The sequence below is a fragment of the Hordeum vulgare genome, chromosome 3H (assembly GCF_904849725.1).
Source record: "Hordeum vulgare subsp. vulgare chromosome 3H, MorexV3_pseudomolecules_assembly, whole genome shotgun sequence".
NCBI lineage: Eukaryota > Viridiplantae > Streptophyta > Magnoliopsida > Poales > Poaceae > Hordeum > Hordeum vulgare.
In genome coordinates this window covers 134,887,041-134,910,686 of record NC_058520.1, presented here as the reverse complement: position 1 = coordinate 134,910,686, position 23,646 = coordinate 134,887,041, and the positions used below count along the sequence as shown (strand labels likewise).

The 23,646-nt window shown below is 43.4% G+C and overlaps 2 protein-coding genes across 2 annotated transcripts; one reads left to right on the top strand and one right to left on the bottom strand.

Moving 5' to 3' along the window:
* Window positions 1–7,520: 7,520 nt before the first annotated feature.
* LOC123443253 (rac-like GTP-binding protein 1) lies at window positions 7,521–9,345 on the top strand. The gene is made up of 8 exons (XM_045119571.1): window positions 7,521–7,766; window positions 7,853–7,940; window positions 8,024–8,133; window positions 8,232–8,295; window positions 8,432–8,496; window positions 8,582–8,647; window positions 8,849–8,955; window positions 9,058–9,345. Exons 1-8 carry the CDS (start codon window positions 7,644–7,646, stop codon window positions 9,089–9,091), a joined length of 657 nt encoding a protein of 218 aa, XP_044975506.1. The 5' UTR covers window positions 7,521–7,643; the 3' UTR covers window positions 9,092–9,345.
* A 348-nt stretch (window positions 9,346–9,693) lies between these two features.
* On the bottom strand, window positions 9,694–18,238 carry LOC123443252. Its single transcript, XM_045119570.1, has 6 exons — window positions 17,994–18,238; window positions 16,653–17,002; window positions 13,947–14,353; window positions 12,330–13,870; window positions 10,292–12,039; window positions 9,694–10,208 (listed from the first exon to the last, which is right to left on the bottom strand). Exons 2-5 carry the CDS (start codon window positions 16,811–16,813, stop codon window positions 10,405–10,407), a joined length of 3,744 nt encoding a protein of 1,247 aa, XP_044975505.1. The 5' UTR covers window positions 16,814–17,002; window positions 17,994–18,238; the 3' UTR covers window positions 9,694–10,208; window positions 10,292–10,404.
* Window positions 18,239–23,646: the final 5,408 nt, after the last annotated feature.

Below are 23,646 nucleotides of genomic sequence, written 5' to 3'. Positions count from 1 at the left end.
ACTGTCCATATTGTCACCAGGTTCATGTTCATCACCAGATTGTGTTTCTGCATCAGACGCAGAAATATCATTAGGTTCTTCAGGTGTGACAGTATTTGGTGAACTAGCATGTAGGTTTCTATCATCCTTCTTCTTCTCCTTAGGATGACTGGGTGTATCAGCATTAATTCCTTGAGAATCTTGATCAATTCTCTTAGGATGGCCTTCAGGATACAAAGGTTTCTGAGTCATTTTCCCCCCTCTAGTAGTGACTCTGACAGAGTTGTCATTTAATTCATTGAGCAAGTCATTTTGAGCTTTAAGTACTTGTTCTACCTGAGTAGTAATCATAGAGGCATGTTTACTCAGAAGCTTCAGATCATTGACATTTCTGTCTACACAAGGACTTAAATGGCTAAGCATAGGAGTACTTTGTTCCAAATGTCTGCTAACATAATCATTGAAACTCTGTTGTTTGGCAACAAAGTTGTCAAATTCAGCAAAGCATAGGCTAGCAGGTTTGTCAAAAGGAATATCACTCTCATCAAACCTACGTAGAGAATTTACTTCTACTACCTGTATCGGGTTATCGAGACCATGGATCTCTTCGATAGGTGGTCGATTTTTGACATCTTCAGATCTAATGCCTTTCTCTTGCATAGATTTCTTGGCTTCTTGCATATCTTCGGGACTGAGGAATAGAATACCTCTTTTCTTAGGAGTTGGCTTAGGAGGTGCTTCGGGAATAGTCCAAGCATTATCGTTGATCAAGATGTTATTCAAAAGTATCTCAGCTTGTTCTATAGTTCGTTCCCTAAAAACACAACCGGCATAACTATCTAGGTGGTCTCTAGAAGCATCGGTAAGTCTGTTATAGAAGATATCAAGTATCTCATTCTTCTTAAGAGGGTGATCACGCAAAGCATTTTGTAGCTGGATGAGCCTCCCCCAAGCTTGTGGGAGACTCTCTTCTTGGAGTTGAGAAAAGTTGTATATTTCCTGCAAGGCAGCTTGCTTCTTATGGGCAGGGAAATATTTCTCACAAAAGTAATAGACCATATCCTGGGGACTACTCACACATACAGGAGCAAGAGAGGTGAACCAGGCTTTAGCGTCATCCTTTAGAGAGAAAGGAAACAGCTTAAGGATATAGTAGTGGCGGATCTTCTCCTCACTCGTGAAAAGGGTGGCTATATCGTGTAGTTTGGTAAGATGGGCTACGACCGTCTCAGACTCATAACCGTGAAGAGGATCAGATTCGACTAGAGATATTATCTCAGGATCGACAGAGAATTCATAATCCTTATCGTTGATAAAGATAGGTGAAGTGGCAAACTTCGGGTAGTATTTCATCCTAGCTTTCAGAGATTTTTCCTTCCACTTGAGAAGTAATTTCTCAGCATCATAGGCATCCTTACACGCAAGAAAATCCTCAGCTATCTCTCCCTCCATAACGTAACCCTCAGGTATATCAGGCAATTCATATCTAGGAGAGCTAGATCTAGCAGGAGCAAAAGCAGGTTCTATCTCAATAGTATCGGTAGTTTCAGAAGCATCACGAGCATTGGCAGTAACTCTAGCAATATGAGCATCAAGGAACACCCCTAGTGGAACATCAGGCAAAATAGTATCTCTAGCAGTATCAAGCATAGCATCTCTAGCAGTATCATAAGCATCATCAAGCACAGGCGACATATCAAGATTTCTAGCAGGAGGTGATGTCGCAAACTTACTCATAACTAAAGGTGAATCAAGTGCAGAGCTAGATGGCAGTTCCTTACCTCCCCTCCTAGTTGAGGGCAAAACTTTGGTTTTTGGATCTTTCAGATTCTTCATAGAGATTAGCAGATATAAATCCCAAGTGACTTAGAGAATATAGCAATCGCCTCCCCGGCAACGGCGCCAGAAAAATGCTGATGGCAGTCTCCGGCAACAGTGCGAGAAAAATGTTGTTTGGCAGATCTCTAGCAATGGCTGGACGAATGCTATTCTCGATTTCTCAACAATTAGAAATTGTCTTGCAATAACCCACCGGCACGTGGGATCGAGGCAGTTTTCGAGGATAGAGTATTCAACCCAAATTTGTTGGTACGCCAATAGGAAGTGAGAGGATACTCTCAAGTATTAGCAGCTGAATGTGTCAGATTCAACCACACCTGAAAGATTAATATCTACAAGCAAAGTATCAACAGCAAAGTAGTATGATAACAACGGTGTCAGAAACGATCTGTTGACGGCAGACTATTCCTAACGATTGTATCAATGGCGCGAGAAGTTGCCCGTTGAAGGAAATTGTCTTTTCCCATCAACGCCGAGCGAACCAGAATTGTAGCAGGTAGCAGCAGTGTAACGAGTAGCAGCAGTGGCAAGGAACAGCAGTAGTGACAGCAGTAGAAAGTAGCAACAGTAGCAAGTGACAGCACAGCAAGTAACAGCAGCAGAGCAAAACAAGTAACAGCAGCAGTGGGACAAACTCGTAGGCAATGGGTCGGTGATTTGTTTGGATGATATTCATCATGCAACAGTTATAACACGGAGAGATATGTGGCTAGCTCCCGTTCGTCAATGTGATGTAGGCATGCATTCCGTGTGTCGTCATGCGTGCTTAGGGAAAAGAACTTGCATGACATCTATTGTCCATCCCTCCCGTGGCAGTGGGGTCCAAAAGGAAACTACGTGATATTAAGGTTCTCCTTTTAATAAAGAACGGGACCAACGCATTAGCACTTGGTGAACACATGAACTCCTCAAACTATGGTCATCACCGGGAGTGGTTCCGGTTATTGTCACTCCGGGATTGTCGGGTCATAACACATAGTAGGTAACTACAACTTGCAAGATCGCATCTAAAACACACATATATTGGTGACAACATAATAATTTCAGATCTGAAATCATGGCACTCGGGCCCTAGTGACAAGCATTAAGCATGGCAGAGTAGTAGCAACATCAATCTCATAACATAGTGGATACTAGGGATCAATCCCCGTCAAAACTAACTCGATTACATGATAGATCTCATCCTACTCATCACCGCCCAGCGAGCCTACGAATAGATTACTCACGAACGATGAAGAGCTTCATGGAATTGGAGAGGGAAGAAGGTTGATGATTACGATGGCGACGATTTCCCCTCTCGGGAGCCTAAAACGGACTCCAGATCTGCCCTCTAGATGAAGAACGGGATGTGGCGGCGCCTCCATATCGCAAACGCGATGAAATCTTCTCTTGATTTTTTTGGGACGAAAGTGAATTTATAGAGCTGAGTTTGGGGCGGCAAGGCCACGTGGGCCCCACAAGCTTGCTAGCCGCCACCAGGGGGGTGGCGGCTACAGGGCTTGTGGCCCAGTGGCCCATCCCCTCCGGTGGATCTTTGCGCAGGTATTTTTCATATTTTCCAGAAATATTCTCCGTAAATTTTCAGGACGTTCTGAGAACTTTCATTTCTGCACAAAAACAACACCAAGGCAATTCTGCTAAAAACAGCGTCAGTCCAGGTTAGTTCCATTCAAATCATGCAAAATAGAGTCCAAAACAAGGGCAAAAGAGTTTGGAAAAGTAGATACGATGGAGACGTATCAAGCACCGCGGCTGCCGCCGTCGCTGGCCCTGCGAGCAGTGACCTGTCCTCAAGGCTGAAGGCTTAGGTGAGGCGTCGTAGTCACGCTGAGGAGTGACGAGTCGACGCCGATGCTGCCATTTTTCAGACAAGACCATGACCGATGCCGCCATTGGTCGAACAAGACTATGACCGATGCTGCAAGCACGTACAGGGCCTCCGGTTCGATGCAAAGCTCGCCGGTGATTGAGAAGTTGTTCAAGGCTTTGACCGCCTCACCATCGATCTGCTCCTCCGACCAAATCTCGGCCATGACGGCGTGGTGTCGAGGAACAAGACAAAGAGGGAACAAAGAGCACCGATGAAGCTTCCTTCTCGTGCCTGAGGAACTAGGAAGGAGCCCGCATAGCTCGTGTGATCGCATCTAGTGCGGAGAGGAGATGGTTGTAGCCTAATCTGTCACTAGTGGAGAACACACCTTTAGTCTTGGTTGGGAACGGCCTTTAGTCCCAGGTCGCCAACCGGGACTAAAGACTGGGGGCTAAAGGGTCCGACCTTTAGTCGAGGCTAGCCATACCAAGGCAGTGCCGACGACGGGACAGCGCGGGCGATCGACGACGGTGAGGATGGGGATGGGAAGGCACTAATAAGTAAACCACACATACACATATGCAAACTAAGAAGTTAATTTGATCTCAAATTTCATATAAGTCAAATAAAACTCTCACATAATTACTCTCGATCCAAAAATCACAAATCACTATATTTATAGAGCATGAAACTAGCTAAACTAGCAATGTGAGATGAAAGTATGAAGTTGCTAAGCTTTTAAAACACTTGGATGGACGGGGTGCCTTCAACTTGACAAATCTTGGCAAAAAATGGAGGATGGACTCGAGCTTGTGGAATGAAATAGAAAGGAGAGGAAGTTTGGACTCGGGCAGGAAGAAGCAGAGCTTTATATAGGTAAGACTTTAATCCCGATTTGTATCACCAACCGAGACTAAAGGTTTATATTTAGTCCCCATTTCAACTGGGACTAAAGTTGGCCATGCCCCAGCCCGCTCCTAGGAGTTGGAACCGAGACTAAAGGTCTATATTTACTCCCGGTTGGTGATACCAACCGGGACTAAAGAGGCTCGCATGGGCTCTTAGCCGGTCGCAACCCCTTTAGTCCCGGTTGGTATAACCAACTGGGACTAAGGTCTCATTTCAACCAGGACTAAAGTCCGTCGTGCCCAGTCTTCTCCTAGCCGTTGGAACCGGGACTAATGCTCACATTAGTCCTGGCCCCAAACCCAACCGGGACTAAAAGTCCGGACGAAAGGTATGTTTTCCACTAGTGTGTTATAGTGGATTTCCAATGGTATCGGATTTGTATTAGACTTGGATTTGATACCATGTTATTGGATTGCAGAGAAAAGGAAACAAACACAATTTAGCGGGGCATGTTAGTGTTGTAATCAGATTACGTTACAATAGTGCGAACCAAACACCTTCTAAGAGCCAAATTGTTAGTCGAGTGGTGGGCTTGCAAACTGGGAAGATAACAACACCCTATGGGCCCAGTCGCGAGTCGAAGTCCAGACTTGCAAGTGGGACAACACCTATTATGGGTCCAGTTGCAAGTGAAGGGGAGACTTGCAACTGGGACAAAAATAAAAGATAAGGGCCTAGTTGTAGGTTGGGGGATGGGCTTGTAACCTGAACGACAACAACACCTATGGTCCAGTTGCAAGTCAGTTGTAGACTTGCAATTAGGTTGGAAACTGGAATGGCCGTCGGACAAGTTACATGTTGAGGGTGGATATGCAACTTAGTCAGATGAGTTACGTGTCAAAAATGAACATGCAAGTAGATTGGAGTCGAACAAGTTGCATGTCAAGGAAGGACATACAACTCGGATCACAATTGAATAAGTTGTTTTTCAAGGTTGGACATGCAAATGCGGTGAACAAATTGCATATCAAAAAACGTACATGCAATTAGGTTAGAGTTAGGCAAGTTATATGTTGTGAATGGATATACAACTCTCAAGTGATTTGTATGTTGAAAGTAGACATGCAAATGGAGACAATTAAGTGGGTGAGATCAATTGTATGTCGAGAATGAACAACCAAATGAACCGAGTTGCATATTGAGGATATAAGTACAATAGTTAAACAAGTTTGTGCATAAAAAATAAATATGCAACTCTCTCATTAATGAAACAGTAAACATGCATAAAAAATCACAATAAAAAATGACTCTACGCTAAAGTATACACGTGAGCATCACAAAAGATCACGTTGAAAATGAAAAATAAAAAAATAGTTGTCACAAATAGATAAGAGGTGAACAAAAACATAATTTACTCTTTAATTTTAAGTTCTCAAAAGCACGACCCTTAAAAAAACAAGTCGACGCAGCAACCCAAGACCGAATATAGCAACATTCATCACGACACAGGGCCCAACAACGGAACCAGCTCCACGCTTGCAACGAAACACGAAACTTAGGAGGTGTTTGGTTCGCACTACTGTAATGTAATCTGATTACAACGTTAATAGGTCCCGCTAAATCATGTTTGTTTCCTTTGCTCTGTAATCCGATAACATGGTATCCAATCCCAGCCTAATACAAAACGGATACCGTTGGAAATCCGTTGTAACAGATTATGCTACAATCATCTCCTCTCCACACGATGCGATCGCACGAGCTATGTAGCCTCCTTCCTCGTTCCTCACGCACGACAAGGAAGCTTCACCGATGCTTTTTGTTTCCTCTTTGGCCTGTTCCTGGACACCAGTTGTCATGGCCGGAATTTGGCTGGAGGAGCAGATCGACGGTGAGGCCGTCAAAGCCCCGAACAGCTTCTCGACCACCGGCCAGCTTTACATCGAGCCGGAGACCCTGTACGTGCTTGCAGCGCCGGTCATGGTCTTGTCCGACCGATGGTGGCATCGGCGCCGGCTCGTCACTCCTGAGCGTTTCTGCGGCGCCTCACCTCCGCCTTCAGCCTTGAAGGCAGGTCACCGCTTGCCGAGGCCAACGGCGACGACAGCCCCGGCACTCGCTCACATTCTTACTGTCCGGGCCCTTGTACTCCACCACCATATCCAACGCTGGCCAACCAGTGTTGTTCATGCCTTCCCGGCCTACCTATCCATGTTCACCGCCATGAATTCTTGAGACAGCCCTGTATTAGTCAATGCTACCATAGGTAACTAAACAAATTTCAAGTTTTATCCATTCCGTTTACATTAATATTGCAAACTCATTACATTTACGTTTGCGTTTCCAATCCTAGCCAAACACCTCCTTAATGTCATAATAATCAAACGATGTAAACATTAAATATGAGGTAGCTATTTCATATCTATGTGGAATAGCAAATTCATTTTTTATTGCGTTTCGCTTCGCCGGGTTACAGGTTATTCATTCCCGGATGTTCCATGCCACAATTGCGTGGTTCAGATTGTCCGCTCGAACGTGTGCGTGTGTGCATTCTATTATCTCAGTTTCTAAATATAAGATTTTTTATAAATTTTACTATAGATTACATACTTTCTTCGTCTTAAAATTCTTGTCTTAAATTTATCTAGAAATAGATGTATCTAAATATTAAAATATAACTAGATGCATTTATATCTAGATAAATTTAAGACTAGAATTTTAGGACGGAAGGAGTATGTAGCAAAATAAATGAACCTGCACTTTAAAATTTGTTTATATACATTTATTAAAATCTCTAAAAAATCTTACATTTAAAAACGGAAGGAGTAAATTGTGATGGGAGAAGATAGGAGATCCAAACCTGAAAACAAATCATGATTAGTCAGAGACGCGCTTAGAGCGAGGGGCCACGTGCACCGCAGTTCGTTTACCATTAAAAGCAGAATCTTGGCACGGCAGCCCGGGTTCAAATGTAGCAGTAAAAAGGTCCTCCTTGAGACCCACCCATTGATGTTATGTAGCAGTAGCAGTGCTTTCACTGGAGCAACAAGCATCCAGACTCACTCGAGGGACAGAGACTCGAGACAGTGACAGAGAGAGAGAGAGAGAGAGAGGGAGGGAGAGGCTGTGGCTGACTGGGTGTGGCTGGAGAGGAGAGGAGAGGAGAGACATGAGCGGCGGAGCGGGGGCGGCGACGGCGGTGAGCAGGTTCATCAAGTGCGTGGCCGTGGGCGACGGCGCCGTGGGCAAGACCTGCATGCTCATCTGCTACACCTGCAACAAGTTCCCCACCGTTGAGTACCACCCCTCTCCCTCTCCTCTTGATCTGGTTTCGTTTCCACGAAATGGCTGCCCCTGTTGACGCGGGGGTGGATGCAGGACTACATCCCCACCGTGTTCGACAACTTCAGCGCCAATGTCTCCGTGGACGGGAGCATCGTCAACCTCGGCCTCTGGGACACCGCAGGTCTCCCTCTCTTCTTCCTCCACTCCCCATCCCCGATGCGGAGTGCTTTTCTTCCTGTAATGGTGGTCCGTCTTGGGTTGCAGGTCAGGAGGATTACAGCAGGCTGAGGCCTCTGAGCTACAGGGGAGCCGATGTCTTCATCCTCTCCTTCTCCCTCACCAGCAGAGCAAGCTATGAGAATGTGCACAAGAAGGTACACTCACACTACACTCACTCACTCACATTGTTGCTCTTCTCCTGAGCAGGCGCATCGTGATTACTGACGGCCTGCCATTAATTTGTTCTGCGCAGTGGATGCCGGAGCTTCGCCGGTACGCCCCCGGCATTCCTGTACTGCTTGTTGGAACCAAGTTGGGTATGCTCCTGAGCTTCTACACTTTATTTAGTTGGATGCCATTCAAATCCACACATTCTGGTGTCGGTGTGTATCCAGCAATGCATGCATATCTTTGGCTGTTCTTGAGCGATCAATTTCCCGTGCAAATGCGCAGATCTCCGGGAGGATAGAGCTTATCTTGCTGATCATGCAGCTGATTCCATCATAACAACTGAGCAGGTTTATGCCTTTCACACTCAGATGGCAGCAATCAGCTTGGCATTTGAAATGATACTACTACCAAATTAACTTTACACATGTTTAGGGTGAGGATCTTAGGAGACAAATAGGTGCTGTGGCATACATAGAATGCAGCTCCAAGACACAAAGGGTATGGCTTCTGGTGCATCCAATCAGTAAAAGCCTTGGGATTTCAAAGAGTTGTACTACATACTTCATCCGTCTCAAAATAAGTGTCTCAAGCTTAGTACGATTTTATACTAGAGCTGGTACAAAGTTGAGACACTTATTTTGAAATGGAGGAGTATGTCTAAAAATATTCTTTCTTTTCCCCCTTGATGATTGTTGACAGAACATTAAGGCTGTTTTCGACACCGCAATCAAGGCGGTTCTTCAACCTCAAAGGCACAAGGAGGTAGCCAGAAAGGAAACTCGGACACGCTCTAGTCGGTCAGTAAGGTAGGCTTCAAGTTTATGCTATTTTCTCAAACAATCACCACTCATTCGCAACAAAATCCTCAACATCTTGATTTCCATTCACGCCCCTGCTTCATTTTGTAGGCAGTACTTCTGTGGGAGTTCTTGTTTCGCGTAGCCGAGAAGAACATTCTGGAGTCTTTCCTCGACACGATGCTCAGATGGCCCGTGGTTGTTCTCCAAATGGGAAGACAATGGTGGTAGAAGCATCTCATTGTTAGAAGCTAGAAGGAACTCTTGTTCTCTCGTGCACTGTGGTGGAGCACCTTGTTGATGTAAGATAGGTACTTATCAAGTTTTGCCTCTGTAATAAGACATGCTCTTGTGGATGATCAAATTTGAAATCTCCCACTCCTTGGGCAGGCTTGAAAATCTCAGGGTAATATGATCAAACAAGATAATCTTGTTTGTCTAACAAGTTATTTGCCTATTTTACCATTTTGTTCAACAAAATAAAAAAAATCACTTCTGTGGCTATTTTTTTCAACACACAATAACAAGTCCAGCACAACTTAGCTTTTCTAGTACAAACTCAACCTAAGTAAAGAGAAAAACACAACTTGAACAATAGTGGAAACAACCTCCTGACGCCCCTAGAGTAACTCTATTCGACAAAACCAATGGAAATTATGTCAAATTTCACCGACATGATATCCAAATCAATGATATGAATGCTGAAAACAGTGTCAAATTTCACCGAAAAATACCACCAGCAGGACAAGCAACAAAGAGCATTGTATGATTAATGAGTCAGACAAAGTATAATCTACTTAAATATTGGGCTGAACCATCCTTCATGACTTAGGAGTAAAACTACGGCGGCAATAGTTTACAACATCTTACACCTATAACCATTCAGCCAACATTACCACTGACAAACCATCCTTTAGAAGTAAGCGACTGCAATTCGACAGTTTACAACACCTGGCAGCTAGAAGTAATCTGCCGATATTACCACCACTAACCAGCCTTTGCACCAGTCACAACATTTGTAAACAAAAATAATGTTAATCACACAATAGGCAAGCCCTAAAAATCAAAAGCTTACACACTTTCTCTTGACTAGACAACTAGATATGTTGATAGTTCATCCGCTTTGTCATGACCTCAGGAGGGTATAATCTCATCTTGGCCTATTACATTACATACATAAGCTGGAGGCTGCAATTTGAGAGCCCATGGTAACTGTAATCTTTCCATCCAGAAAAGGGAGCATACATATCTTACTAAGGAGCCTGCATGCAACATCAATGACTAAAGTAAATGACTGTTCATTTCCACTATGGTGATCTTTTTTACATGGAAATAATGAGCTTACCTTACAAACAATAGAGAAAAGCCTTCATGATCCAGTATTTGAGCGTTTGACGCCATAAAGATGAAGTGTATTATTCTAAATGTTTTGGAAATGTACGCACACCGCCGTCTGCTTCAAATGTCCGCCCTCATATACTCATTGTCATCACTAATTGTAGTAAAATCACATGGATTTCTGTTAGTCACACAGATATCCTGTCTTATCAACATATCCAAGGGATTGGCCATTCTCCCTTGATCTCTGGTCCAAGACTGAGCAGTACCATTTCTCACTGAAGAAAATCCTGGACTGGAACTAACAGAACTCAACCGCCGCGCATTCCATGCTGCTGAATACATCCCTGAGTTCAAGGCCTCAACATTTCCCCTTCTGTTTATATCAATCAATGTTATCCCTTTGGACACCCCTATTTTGTAACCTGACTGTGTCCCACAGCTCTCTGACCAGTCTGCAATTTCCTTCTGCAGCAAGGAACTGAGCACGCCAACTCTAGGAAGTGGACGTAACGGTCTGTGCAAATTTGGCTGGAGCTGATGGCGTGATAAATCCTCCAGCGTCAATGGAATCCTTCCATTTAGGTTACTTCCATATGCTGTGCTAGCTGATCCCATGCCATTTAGGTTAGTTCCATACCGTGTGCTAGCTGATCCAGTGTACTGATTGTGTGCTGCACACAATGAGCTAGTTGATCCTATGTAGTGATTGTGTGCTCCACACAATGTGCTAGCTGATCCCATGTACTGACTGTGTGCCCCATATGGTGTGCTAGCTGATCCGATGCACTGATCATGTGCATAGTGTGAATTCCGAGGTTGAAATTCCATCTGGTTCCTGCTAGACCCTTCATAGTTGAAACTGGCTAACATTGGTGACTCGGACAATCTCAGGGGATGAGTAGCAGGCATGGTTTCCCTTGGATAAAAAACTGAATGTCCAACATTTCTTCGATCACGCAGGTTACCAGCTTCCATTGTTGACACTGAACTTGGAAAACTTCTTGCCTGGACTGGGTTAACTGCTCTATATGTATAGTGGTCAAGTGTCGAAAGCACTTGCTGGCGAGTGGGATAATAATTGTTAGAAGCTCCTGCCACATCAGTGCAAGTTAAATCAACCGTGTCAATGCTAGATCTAAACTGAGCACAACCTGTTGCGGTCGATAAATCTCTTGGAACTGCCTTGAAAGGTTCCCATATCGACTTCTTTGATCCCACATGGCTCCAGCGCTCAGGTGTTGCTTCAGCAAGAGGCTGATCCTTGTCTTGTGGCGAGGTTGCAGCAACAGTGACTAATTCTCCCATGCCCGAATGTGCCTGTGGCTCCTGTGTAGACATTACATGACCAGGAGTCTGTAATTTGAGAGCATGCGTATAAGTAACCTGTGTGGTGGCTGCTACACGATTCTGTAATGCATTCTGGTAACTATCTGGTTCCAAAGGCCGCTTCTGCTGTGAAGTAGTGTCAAACACACTTGACACATAATTTGGACCATCCTCGGCAGCTATTACAGTACAATCTTCATCTTCCATTATCTTGGATTGAGTATGACTAATATCAGCGGAATTGGTCTCAGTTGTCAGTGGTCTCTTATCCTGACATCTCACAAGCAGTTCAACAATGTCCATTGGAATGTCATCTGTCATGGCATGTTTTTCGTGCATCACTTCTTGCTTTTGTTTATTTCTCTTCTTAGGTAATTTCTGCTCAAAGGCAGTCACGTTCCGGATAACATGCTTACCTGGAGAAACCTAAGGAAACAAATGACGCAAAACAGTTATTCTCTTACAATATTTAGCAGAGAAGCACTACAAATTTTTCACTGCGTTAACACTAATATTGCACCACAGTGAGTAAAATAATTAATAAATTGAAGATGAGTAAATTTCATATTGACCATAAGATCATCAAGCACAATTGGGGCGGGGGTATGCATATAGCTTGCCTTAGTAATTTAAATAGGATAAAATTCCACGTGATTCGCAACAAATGGGAACAGGGCGAAGCCGACCACCCACAAGGAGCACGGCTTAATTCTTACCTTTTTCAAGCGCCGCTGCACAGGCTTTCTGGGTACCATTTGGCATTGATCATCTGTCCTGAGTACAGCCGTCTCTTCAGTGTTGACATCATCATGTTGCGCGTTGACATTTGTAGGAATTTTCCTCTTACACAAACTCATATTTTTTACCTTTGACAATGACCTCTGCCTACAACTCTCGGATTCAGTTTCACACATGCCATTTGTGTTCTGCGTATCTCTCTCCAGATTATTGTTCTGAATGTTTTCATCACCTTCCCTAGTGCTGGCAGTAGGTGGTATTTTTCTCTTGCTCAACTCCTGAGCTGAGGATATAAAATCGTCTTCAACATCTTTCAAAGCAACTTTATCAACAGCAGTATATTTTAAGTTAGCAGCAGAAGAATCATTACCCTTGTATTCCGTGTCCTTTTTCTCGGTTCTTAATTTCTTCGGTATTCTTTTCATCCAATCCATAAGTGAAGACCCCTCATCATCGACAGCATCAACTCCTTTGTATTTTGTCTTCTTCTTAGCAGTTTTTGATGATATTTCTCCCACCATCTGTCGGCTAACAGGAACAACACCATCATGCTGGACACTAGCGGTTGGAGGCATTTTCCTCTTACTCAAACTAATGGTTTTTACATTTGATAAGGACCTCTCTGTGGAATTCTCAACCTCCATTCGCCTCATGTCATCTGTGCTCTGTGTATTTCTCTCCAGATTATCATTCTGAACATTTTCATCACCTTGCTGCATACTGGTAGTAGGAAGTGTATTTTTCTTGCTCAATTTCCAACCTAAGGACGGAAAATCTTGATGCGTATCCTTACAGGCAAATACATCTGCAGTAGATTTTGAAGCAGAAGAATCACAATCCTTGTGTTCTGAATCTTTCTTCTCAGTTCTTAATCTCTTCGGAATTCTCTTCATCCAGTTCATAAGTGAAGATTCATCATCTACAACATCAACTCCTTTGTCTTTTGACACGTTCTTCGAAGTTTTTGATAAAATTTCTCCCACTGCCTGGTGTTCAACAGAAAGAACATCATCCATATTTCTATCATCCTCGGACAGATCAGCAACCTTTTCGCCATTAACTTCAATATCATTTCTAGAACCCCCGGCCGGGTCAGTATTGATGATTTCTGACAGCAGCCGAAGCTTTATTTGCTTTCTCCGACCGACTTTTACATCTGAACTGCCAACCTGTGTAGTAGGTTTCCCTTTCTTCTTCTTATATGTAGATCCAATACTTCTTTTTGGAACTGCCTCTTCACATGGACCACTGTTGCAGACCAGATCACCTTTCTGCCGAGATATTGGTTTAGCCTCGGGAATAGTGTGGTCAACACTCAGTACCTCTTTGTTTTTCCCATTTGCTTCTGCATTTAGCTTAATAGTCGCTTCACTAAGTTTTGAACTGGACGGGGTTGCAATGGCATTTCCTTCTCTGCTTGCTCTAATCTGGGAATCTTCAGGTAAAGCCATGATATCCACAGAAGCATTATCTGAGATATTTGCGATTGTAACTTGATTAGTTGACGCCCCCTGTAAATCTGAGGATATAACAGCTATGTTAGCTACATTTATACCAGAAAATGCTAGCTAGGAATTTAGCAAGCCCTACCATACCTTTCATGGGTGGATCAGTATTCGCCTCATAAGGTGATTTGCATTTGGAATTGTTTTCTAGGTTACTCTTCAAAAGTGCTGATCTATCAGGATTCTTCTCTTGAGCTAACTGTTGTGCGCAAGGAAATAAGCTTCTGAAATCAACACTAGTAGGCACTAAAGTACTCCGAACAAATCTAATAGAGCAACCATCCCTTGAGACATTCTTCGCCGTAAAAGCAGCTCTAGATGTTGTCCTGTCATCTAAGATTTTCAACTCATCCAAGCACATGGAGCAATCCCATCGTCGAAACTTTGCTTCCGAAAATGGGCGCAAACTGTTATGGCGTTCATGCAATTGTTGCTGAGCGCTGAAACTCTGAGATAGAGAGCAAAATTTTGCATCCATCTTCTGAGAAACATACCCGCTGGCATAAAGAAAGATCATTATAAGATACACATCATATGCAATAGCACATTGTTTGCTTCAATGAATAAAGTGTAAACTCATGCAGCGCTTACAATATTCAAAACCACTTCAGCACCAAGTGTAAACAGATTCTCTCTCAAAAAAAAAAGTGTAGACATATTCATTCATAGGTTGTACCATAAACCTTGTTCAGACAGAGGGCCTTATTGACATGCGGGACAACTAACAAAATGGAACTAGTAACCTCTTCTGATATGAGAATATGTAAAACAGACTTTTTGTTCAAATATATAAAGCAAACTTGTTGATATAATGTAATCTTCTGTAGTGGGTCAAGAGCAAATAGACATGAACAATAATAATTGGTTTAAATGAACTATGACTAAAATATATTAATGCATATATAACTAAAATAATTGAGTATATTAATAGCAATTTCATAAAAAATAACCAACGTAAATCATGTCAGAAAGAAATAGGACCTTTTTGCATGTCAGTTAAGATACAAAGAAAGAAAAGGGGGTTGCATGCCTAATATGTCCCAATGTGTGTGTGTGTGTGTGTGTGTGTGTGAGAGAGAGAGAGAGAGAGAGAGAGAGAGATTTTGAAGGGCATCTGCGAGAACAAATGAAAAAGTTGCCTTTTCAGAAAACAAACATGCCAGCACAGTGGGAAAAAAATATTGACGAGGCAAGAACTGTTATATCAGCAATAAAGGACTTGACTAATGAAGTGCATATTAATAAGTTCTAGCCATCTGAAAGGGGTGCATGGTGGATAACATGAACTCTAAAGTCTCTTGACACTACAAATGATTAAACATGGAAACATTTCCTTCGAACATAATTGTAAATTTGGATCTTTCCCGGTACTCCTTGGTATCGCAGCCCTGGACCTAACGCCTAACAATCCTGGATGGAGGGAGTACGTTATGAATGTGCAAGAGAGAATTCAAGGGGAATTCGGTCCACCTGGAATTGAAAAATGCCTAACACTGCAAATGACTAAACATGGAAAGTTCCAAAGATAATGAAAAATATGAGGCAATATGTTCTACTTCTAACCACCCCTTTACCTGCAAATCTAGGCATGAGAAAAATGGGAACAAAGTTAGGTCACACTATAATGAGAATGCAAATTATATAGGTTCATTTTATTATATTGAGCAGCTGATTCTATGAAAATGTCAGATACACAAGAGAGCTTCCTAGCACAATTGGAGTGAAAACTGATGAAACTTCAGATCAGGCAGAAGCTTATGTTGCAGCTGATGAATCTCCCACCGTCTGAGATAGGAGGTTCTCGACAATGGAATTGATCCTGATGGTAAAAATCAAAGGCTGAGAGGATGATATGGTGCAGTTGCAACCTTCGCCTGATGTGTCTATTGCAGCTAGCTAGCGAGCCTGTCAGCGCTCCTAGCACTGGCTAGCTGCCTAATGATGGAAAGAAGTAGTGTGCAAAAATGGAAGCAGATGTTGCTGTTCACTTGTTCAGGAACCGACGGGCAGATGCATGAGCCGGATAGAAATGTTAACAACTGCCCAGACAAAGGTGGTTGGGATCAGCCATTGCATGTTTGCAAGTTGCAACCCATACGAGAGGATGCGGGGGCTGATGAAAGTGAGACGTAGATTATGCAAATGTTGTATGCAGAGCATATTGCAAAGCCTGTTGTATTCAGAGCAGCTTGTTGATGCATAAATTATGTCTAAACCTTTTGCTGAAGTTGCGTTCAATGAAAAACGTCAAAAAAATGTCAGGTACACAGATACAAATCTACAGCATGGCTAAAATAAATGGATGCATCCATATAAACAAGACAAATATGAAAAACACACAATGATTAATCAACAAAGACACACTCATATTTTTTGAATGCATATTCCTCAAGGCGCAAAGCAGCAACACCTAGGGAGCAGGGAGAAGACACACTCATATAGACATGCATTTGTGTAGCAGTGATGATATCATGTGCTCAGACGCATCCATACTGAAGACTTTGGTGGATATGAAGTACTAAAGACAATGAAACACCAAATATAACAAGTAGTTTGCAGAAATCACTGTTAAGTGTTAACCAAGACTAATAAATGCACACGACTAAACATTGAGTGAGTGGAATATTCTTGTTCCAAAACACAACCATACGTACAGATGCATGTTACAATGCATGCTTACACACAGACGAATATGTAAATGTAAGCTCAAAGAATTGTGCAAAAGTGTAAGCTAACCTGTGCCAGGCATATAGCATAGCATGATAGGACAGTTAACAAGGTAACAGAGATGATTACCATATGGAGAAATGGTTGCATGGGTGCTCTGGCGACGTATCATCAGTTTCAGCGACCACTGCGCCCTGACGCTTGGATGGTTCTGGTGGTGTAACACTGGTTCCTCCACGAGGATTACCTGTACCACCTCCATCGCTCTCCTCTACTGCAGGCACTTCCATTGGTACTTGCACACAACACAGAACACCTTCCCTTCCTGCAGGTCAATCTTGTGATGATCCAGTAACGGAACGGAACAGCTCAAACACCGAAGCAGCACGCACAGGAGAAACAAAACGCAGCTTGGATCATCATGCAGAACCCTGAACACACGTCTCAAAAAAGATGGCTAGGTACGCTAGGTTGAAAGCCTGAAACAAAGAAGCAAGCATTAGACGAGGAACGAAACGCGAAGATGGCTATCTTGGGCCATCCATGCATGCATGCATGCATGCAAGCAAACACATTCAGCTCATGGAATATAGAGAACGACACGACACAAAGGTAAACAATCACACAGCAGACGAAGCTGAGAGAGGTGGTAATGAATGTAACCCAGCTACATCTCCAACTAATCCTAAGCAGATACCATGCATACCAAAATGAGAGGAGACACGCACACACAGCTACTTGTGCGGAGACGTGTACACACGCAGCTACTAATAAGGAACTAAGCGAAGCTGTGCGGTGCAGGCCGACCTTGCTACTGACCGCGGAGCTCAGCTTAAGCTTCGACCCTTTCTTTTGGCGACATGAAATATAGACGCGCGGCGACAGCATCCGAGAGCCACGGAGTTGGAGGTGGAGCTCGAGTCCCGAGAGGCCCATGCACAGCTGGAAACACTGCCCAAGACCCCACGCAGAAAAAAAGCAGGCAAGGCAAACAGTACAGCCCACCCCCCATGAGCCCCTCTCCCCCACCGCTCTTGGCCTGGCGGAGAGCCTCCTCGCCGAGATCCATGAAATGATAGCCGCGAAACCTAGGAAAAAGAAAAAAAGCGTCGCTCCTTGGACGAACCAGCAGATCCCCTTCCGAAAACTTACCGGACCACGCAAGCTACCAAGGGACAACCATCAAACCTTCCTCCATGAAATCATTAATCCAAAATGGGGTGGAGATGTAGCCATCGATTAGACCGAACGGAGATTAAATCCATGTTTTTTTTTACACCCGTCAGTCGTGAATCTACCGCGGGGCCTCGGAGAGAAGGCAAGAAACGGAAAAGATTTGGCCCGGGGAGAAAAAAAGGGATGCCGAGAGATTATAGGGTGAAAACGACTGAGCCCCTGCCCCCTCACCAGATCCACCAGAAAAAAGCAGGAGGAGCTCGCAGAGACGGGATCGAGTAGATCAAACCAAACCTGTGAGGAGGACAAGGCTCGCCCCGGCCCGGACGCTTCGGCAAGCACGATCCACGGCGAGGGGCGTCGCGGCCGCCAGGGAAGGGATCGCAACAACGCCGGGGCGCGGGCTGGGCCTCCGTGGCGGCGCGGCGGCGGCTCCGGTGGGAATTTAGGGGGAGTGTGGGTGGGGAAAGGCGCGTGCTTTAGGGTTTTTTGGGGAGATGGGCGCCGAGAGAGAGAGAGAGAGAGGTGGGGAGGTAGAGAAAGAGGATGGGTGGGAGGGACGGAGGGAGGTGGTGATAGAGAGAAAAAGGCAGCTGGGAGGGAGAGGGGGTAATCAGCTGCGGCCGGCGTGTGTGTGGACGCGAATGTTTCCTTCCCGGGGAGACGCGCCCCCATGTGCCCTTGCCACCACGTCAGCCCCTGCCCATACCAGGTAGTACAAAACACACTGCTCTGTCATGTTTGTATGTGTGTGTTTTACATTTTCTCTGCAAAGTTTTTTCTTACGTAGTACATTCGGAAATGTTTATGTAGACGCACATAAACTAATTTTTATAAACGCACGCATACTCTATCCGTTATGGACACTTTCGAGATATGTGTGTTTTACATTTTCTATGTAACGTGTGTTTGGTATGATAGCTTTGAATTTTTTCAGTATTGTTCTGTTTTCATAATTTATGTGAAATTCTTTTTTTGTACTTTTGATAGACATTTGTGTGTCGGGTAGATATAGTGATGTTGTATGCAATAGTGACACGGGGGTTGACTTGCCATGGACCCGCATACCATGTGGTTACAGACTTTTGTCGCGATCTCGCACTATACACACACATCCCGTGTGGACGCGGGGTTTGATGATGATGATCAAGACCCCCAAGCGTCAGTTGTATCGTCCGCTCACATTTTATTGGCACACGATCTCACACTATACACACACATCCCGTGTGGGTGCGGGGGTTGATGATGATGATCAAGACCCCCAAGCGCCAGTTGTATCGTCCGCTCACATTTTATTGGCACGCGATGGGATATGGCACAACTGGGTTCATGTCGCTTTGCGCTCTCACTTTACTAGACCTGACCCACATTGATGGATCTGGCGCTCTATCTCAACAACTGAACCGGACGAGGCCTTGCCTATGTCAGGAAGGATGTTGGATAACTTCGTCAAGATTTTGCGGTGCTTCGTGCTCTCGCGAGCTGTTCTCATCCAAGTTTGACCGAATCGAGCCCAAGTGGTGCAGTCATTAAGGCCGCCAGGAATCGATGCTTCATACGTCTCCAGCGTATCTACTTTTCTTAACGCTTTTGCTTTTTTTTTTGGACTCTAATTTGCAGGATTTGAACGAAACTAACCCAGAGTGACACTGTTTTCAGCAGAATTACCATGGTGTTATTTTTTGTGCAGAAATAAAAGTTCTCGGAATTGAACAAAACTTTCTGATTTATGGAATAAAAAAATATTGGAACCAAGACTCACTAGAGGGGAGGCCCAAGACACCCACTAGGCACGAGGGCACGTCACCCCCCGGCCTGGTGGGTAGTGGGGACCACGGGGCTCGGCTGACCCTAACTCTAGCACTATAAATCCTATTTTCGAAGAAAACAATAGGGGAGGAAGTTTCATCACGTTTTACGATACGGAGCCGCCGCCACCTCGTGTTTTCATCAGGAGGTCAAATCTGGAGTCCGTTTGGGGCTCTGGAGAGGGGAATCTTCGGTCTTCGTCATCACCAACCCTCCTTCTTCAACATTCCATGATGCTCTCCACCGGGAGTGAGTGATTCCTTCATAGGCTTGCTGGTCAGTGAGGAGCTGGATGAGATTCATCATGTAATTGAGTTAGTTTTGTTAGGGCTTGTTCCCTAGTATCCACTATGTTCGGAGATTGATTTTGCTATACTTTGCTATGCTTAATGCTTGTCACTAGGGCCCGGGTGCCACGATTTCAGATCTGAATCATTTATGTTTTCACCATTATATCTACGTTCTTGATCCGATCTTGCAAGTTATATGCGCCTACCACGTGTTAGGATCCACATACCCCAAAGTGACAATAATTGGAACTCTTTTCGATGATTACGTAGTATGAGGATTTCATGTGTTCACTATGTGTTAATGCTTTGTTCCAGTTCTCTATTAAAAGGAGGCCTTAATATCCCTTGGTTTCCTTATGGACCCCGCTACCACGGAAGGGTAGGACAAAAGATTTCATGCAAGTTATTTTCCATAAGCATGTATGACTATTTATGGAATATATGCCTATAGTATATCGATGAACGGGAACTAGTTTTGTGTCGCCCTATGTTATGACTGATACATGATGAATATCATCCAGCAATACCACCGATCCAGTGCCTACGAGTTCTCCACATATCATTCTTGCAAAGTTACTATTGTTGCTACTGCTGCTACAACTACTACAAAACTGCAATAACTCTTACCGTTACTGCTGCTATTGTTACCACTGCTATCAAAACTATCATATTACTATGCTACTGATCACTATGTTGCAGATACTTAATCTCCAAGTGTGGCTGAATTGACAACTCAGCTGCTAATACCTGCAAATATTCTTTGGCTCCCCTTATGTCGAATCTATAAATTTGGGTTGAATACTCTACCCTCGAAAACTATTGCGATTCCATATACTTGTGGGTTGTCAAGAACATTTTCTGGCGCCGTTGTTGGGGAGCATAGCTATATTTGTTGAGGCACTTGGAATATCTATTTATTGATCACTATGAACAATCTGAGAGATCCAAGAACCAAGATTGTTCCATCTAAGACGATTGTTCCCTTTATATTTGTTGAGGCACCTGGGATACAAGGATCATGCATGAGGACATTATTGCCTATCGGAATGCCCACGCAGCGGCTGAGCAGGAGCCCTAGGAGTGGGACTCTCTCGTGCCACCGCCCAAACACTTCGACATGAGGTCGGGCGGCTACTACGGGTGGTGATTACCAAGCTAGGACAAAAGCCTAAGCTTGGGGGAGTACGTGTTTCCACCGACTTTACGTTCATGCTCACATATTCTAGTTGTCGGTGTTCACACTTTTTCACTGTATTATCCATGTTAGATTTAGTTTTCTTGCCTTCTTCCTGTGCGTTTGAAAAACTTGCAGAAAATGCAAAAATATTTCTTGTTTCTTTTCATTTTTTCTTTCTAGCGTAATTTAGTTGTAGTATTAAAAGAAAACCCAAAAAGATTTCTCTTTTCTTCTTTTACTTGTTGGGAGATTTCCCATGTAAACAGTTTTCTTGTTTTAGTTTTCCCTTCTTTAATTTGCTTTCTTCTAGAAAAACTGAAATGTCCAAAAATATATTAGTGTTTTCTCTAATTTTTCCCCTTTATTGAGTTGTACCCATGGGGAAGACCACGATGAAAATGTTGAGTGGCTCTCATATGCATTGTTATTGATCTAATAAAGAGCCCATACTACCTTGTCTTTTCCTTTTGAATAAAATATTATAGATTCTAGCTTAGTCCATGACACTCTTGCACTATTATTATTTTCTTATCATTCGGTCATGTAAGTGAAATGTAATAATGACTATATTTGATGAAGTGGTTGTGGCAGAGAGAAGCGAGTATGAACTCAACTTGGTTTTTGTTTTTGTAAATATGTTTAGACCAGCATCCATGATTTAGCGTGTATGACCAAACGTGTTTGCAATGACAATTAGAGATTATAGTTGTTCATGCCATGCTTAAGTAGCTAGGAGTGGAAAATGATTTATCTTGGACGCCAACATGCATTAAAATGATTGTGATGTAGTATGATGATATGGTATCCTTTTGTGAATGTTCGAGTGGCTTGACTTGGCACATGTTCACGCATGTAGTTGAATCAAAACCAACATAGCCTCCACGATATTTATGTTCATGGTGTTTATATCATACTCATGCTAGTATGCAACGATAATTATTCATAAGCATGTTCATGGCCGTCTTCGCTCTAGCTGGTTGCTTCCCAACCTATTTGCTAGCCTTCACCTGTACTAAGCGGGAATATTGCTTGTGCATCAAAATCTTTGAAACAAAGTTATTCCAAATGAGTCCACTATATCTACCTATATGCAGTATTACCCTGCCGTTCCAAATAAATTTGCATGTGCCACCTCTAATCTTCAAATGTATTTCTGTTTTGTGTGCATGGACCTTTCATGGAGCGACAGGGGGCGGTCAGTATCTTCCATGCTAAGCGGGTTATTCTCATGAGGAGTGTTTATTCACTCGTCCTTGCATGAGAGGGGCTGGTAAAAGGGACTCCCAATCCCAAAATCATAATTCACAAATAATTAAACAAAACTCCCCCTTGATTGTTGTTGGTATGGACGACACACGTGGATTCAATTAGTCGTGGAGTGTGTTTGTTGGTGGAGGGGGAGTAAACCTTTACTTTTACCGCTTGGGAACCGCCGCTAATTTGATTAGCATGGAAGACACCGATAACTCTTGGTCGTAACGTTGACAGGAAGGGTGTACCTCCCAAAATAATTTATCTCTGATTTTTGGTATGAGCTCTGACACCATTGCAAATCCCTGCTTCCCTCTGTGAAGGGACTTTCTATTTACTTTCAAGTTATTTTATTTTTAGTATGAGTCATGACCTTCTCAAATAAGTACCAGACCTAAGAGCACTATTGTCATCCTCATGCTTTGTGTCTAGTTAAACGTTGTTTGCAGCATGACTAGATCTCCTCTACCATGAATTACAATGTCTAGTCGTTGCTTGAACTTTGGATGTGCTCTACATTTATGTTTTGCGGTCTCACAAAGGGCTAGGGAGATACCACCGTTGTCATATTATATCATGATTGTGTTTAACAAAGTGTTGGCGTTTGCGTTATCTTATTATTGCTCGCTAGTTGATTATGCCATTGATATGAGCTAATATAGTTTCTAAGGGTTATTCCCGATATGATTAGTCATGATTTATGCTGAAAATCTGGGTGCCCACTAAGCATGTATATGTAAATAAGAACATAAGAGTTCGTAATAGTTTTTGTTTTTCACTTTCAGTTTGTCAACTAAATTGCTTGAGGCCAAGCAATGGGTTAAGCTTGGGGGAGTTCATACGTCTCCATCGTATCTACTTTTCATACGCTTTTGCTCTTGTTTTGGACTCTAATTTTCATGATTTGAATGAAACTAACCCGGAGTGCTGATGTTTTCAACAGAACTACCATGGTGTTGTTTTTGTGCAGAAATAAAGGTTCTCGGAATTGAAAGAAATTTTCTGGAGATTTTTTATGGAATAAAAGAAAAATAGTGGAACCAAGACCCACTGGAGGGGTGGCCCCAGGCGCCTGATACGTCTCAAATGTATCTATAATTTTTGATTGTTCCAGGTTGTTATATTATCATTCTTTGATGTTTCACAATCATTTTATAGTCATTTTATATCATTTTTTTGGTACTAACCTATTGACATAATGCCCAGTGCCAGTTATTGTTTTCTGCATGTTTTTTAAATCGCATGAAATCAATACCAAACGGAGTCCAAACGCAGCGAAACTTTTTGTGGATTTTTTTGGGCCAGAAGACATCCAGTGGGCCAGGAACGCACGTGAGGGGAGCTCCGATGGGAGCACAACCCACCAGGGCGTGCCTAGGGGCCCAGGCGCGCCCCGGTGGGTTGTGCCCTCCTCGTTGGC

What these genes read in the sequence shown, in the direction of transcription:
- LOC123443253 (XM_045119571.1), top strand. Translation starts at nt 7,644, where the DNA reads ATGAGCGGCGGAGCGGGGGCGGCGACGGCGGTGAGCAGGTTCATCAAG. An exon ending in ATGAGAATGTGCACAAGAAG is followed by an intron (nt 8,134 to 8,231) that starts GTACACTCACAC and finishes TGTTCTGCGCAG; the next exon opens with TGGATGCCGGAGCTTCGCCG. An exon ending in GCTTGTTGGAACCAAGTTGG is followed by an intron (nt 8,296 to 8,431) that starts GTATGCTCCTGA and finishes GCAAATGCGCAG; the next exon opens with ATCTCCGGGAGGATAGAGCT.
- LOC123443252 (XM_045119570.1), bottom strand. Translation starts at nt 16,813, where the DNA reads ATGGAAGTGCCTGCAGTAGAGGAGAGCGATGGAGGTGGTACAGGTAAT. An exon ending in TACTGATCCACCCATGAAAG is followed by an intron (nt 13,871 to 13,946) that starts GTATGGTAGGGC and finishes TTATATCCTCAG; the next exon opens with ATTTACAGGGGGCGTCAACT. An exon ending in TGCAGCGGCGCTTGAAAAAG is followed by an intron (nt 12,040 to 12,329) that starts GTAAGAATTAAG and finishes TTGTTTCCTTAG; the next exon opens with GTTTCTCCAGGTAAGCATGT.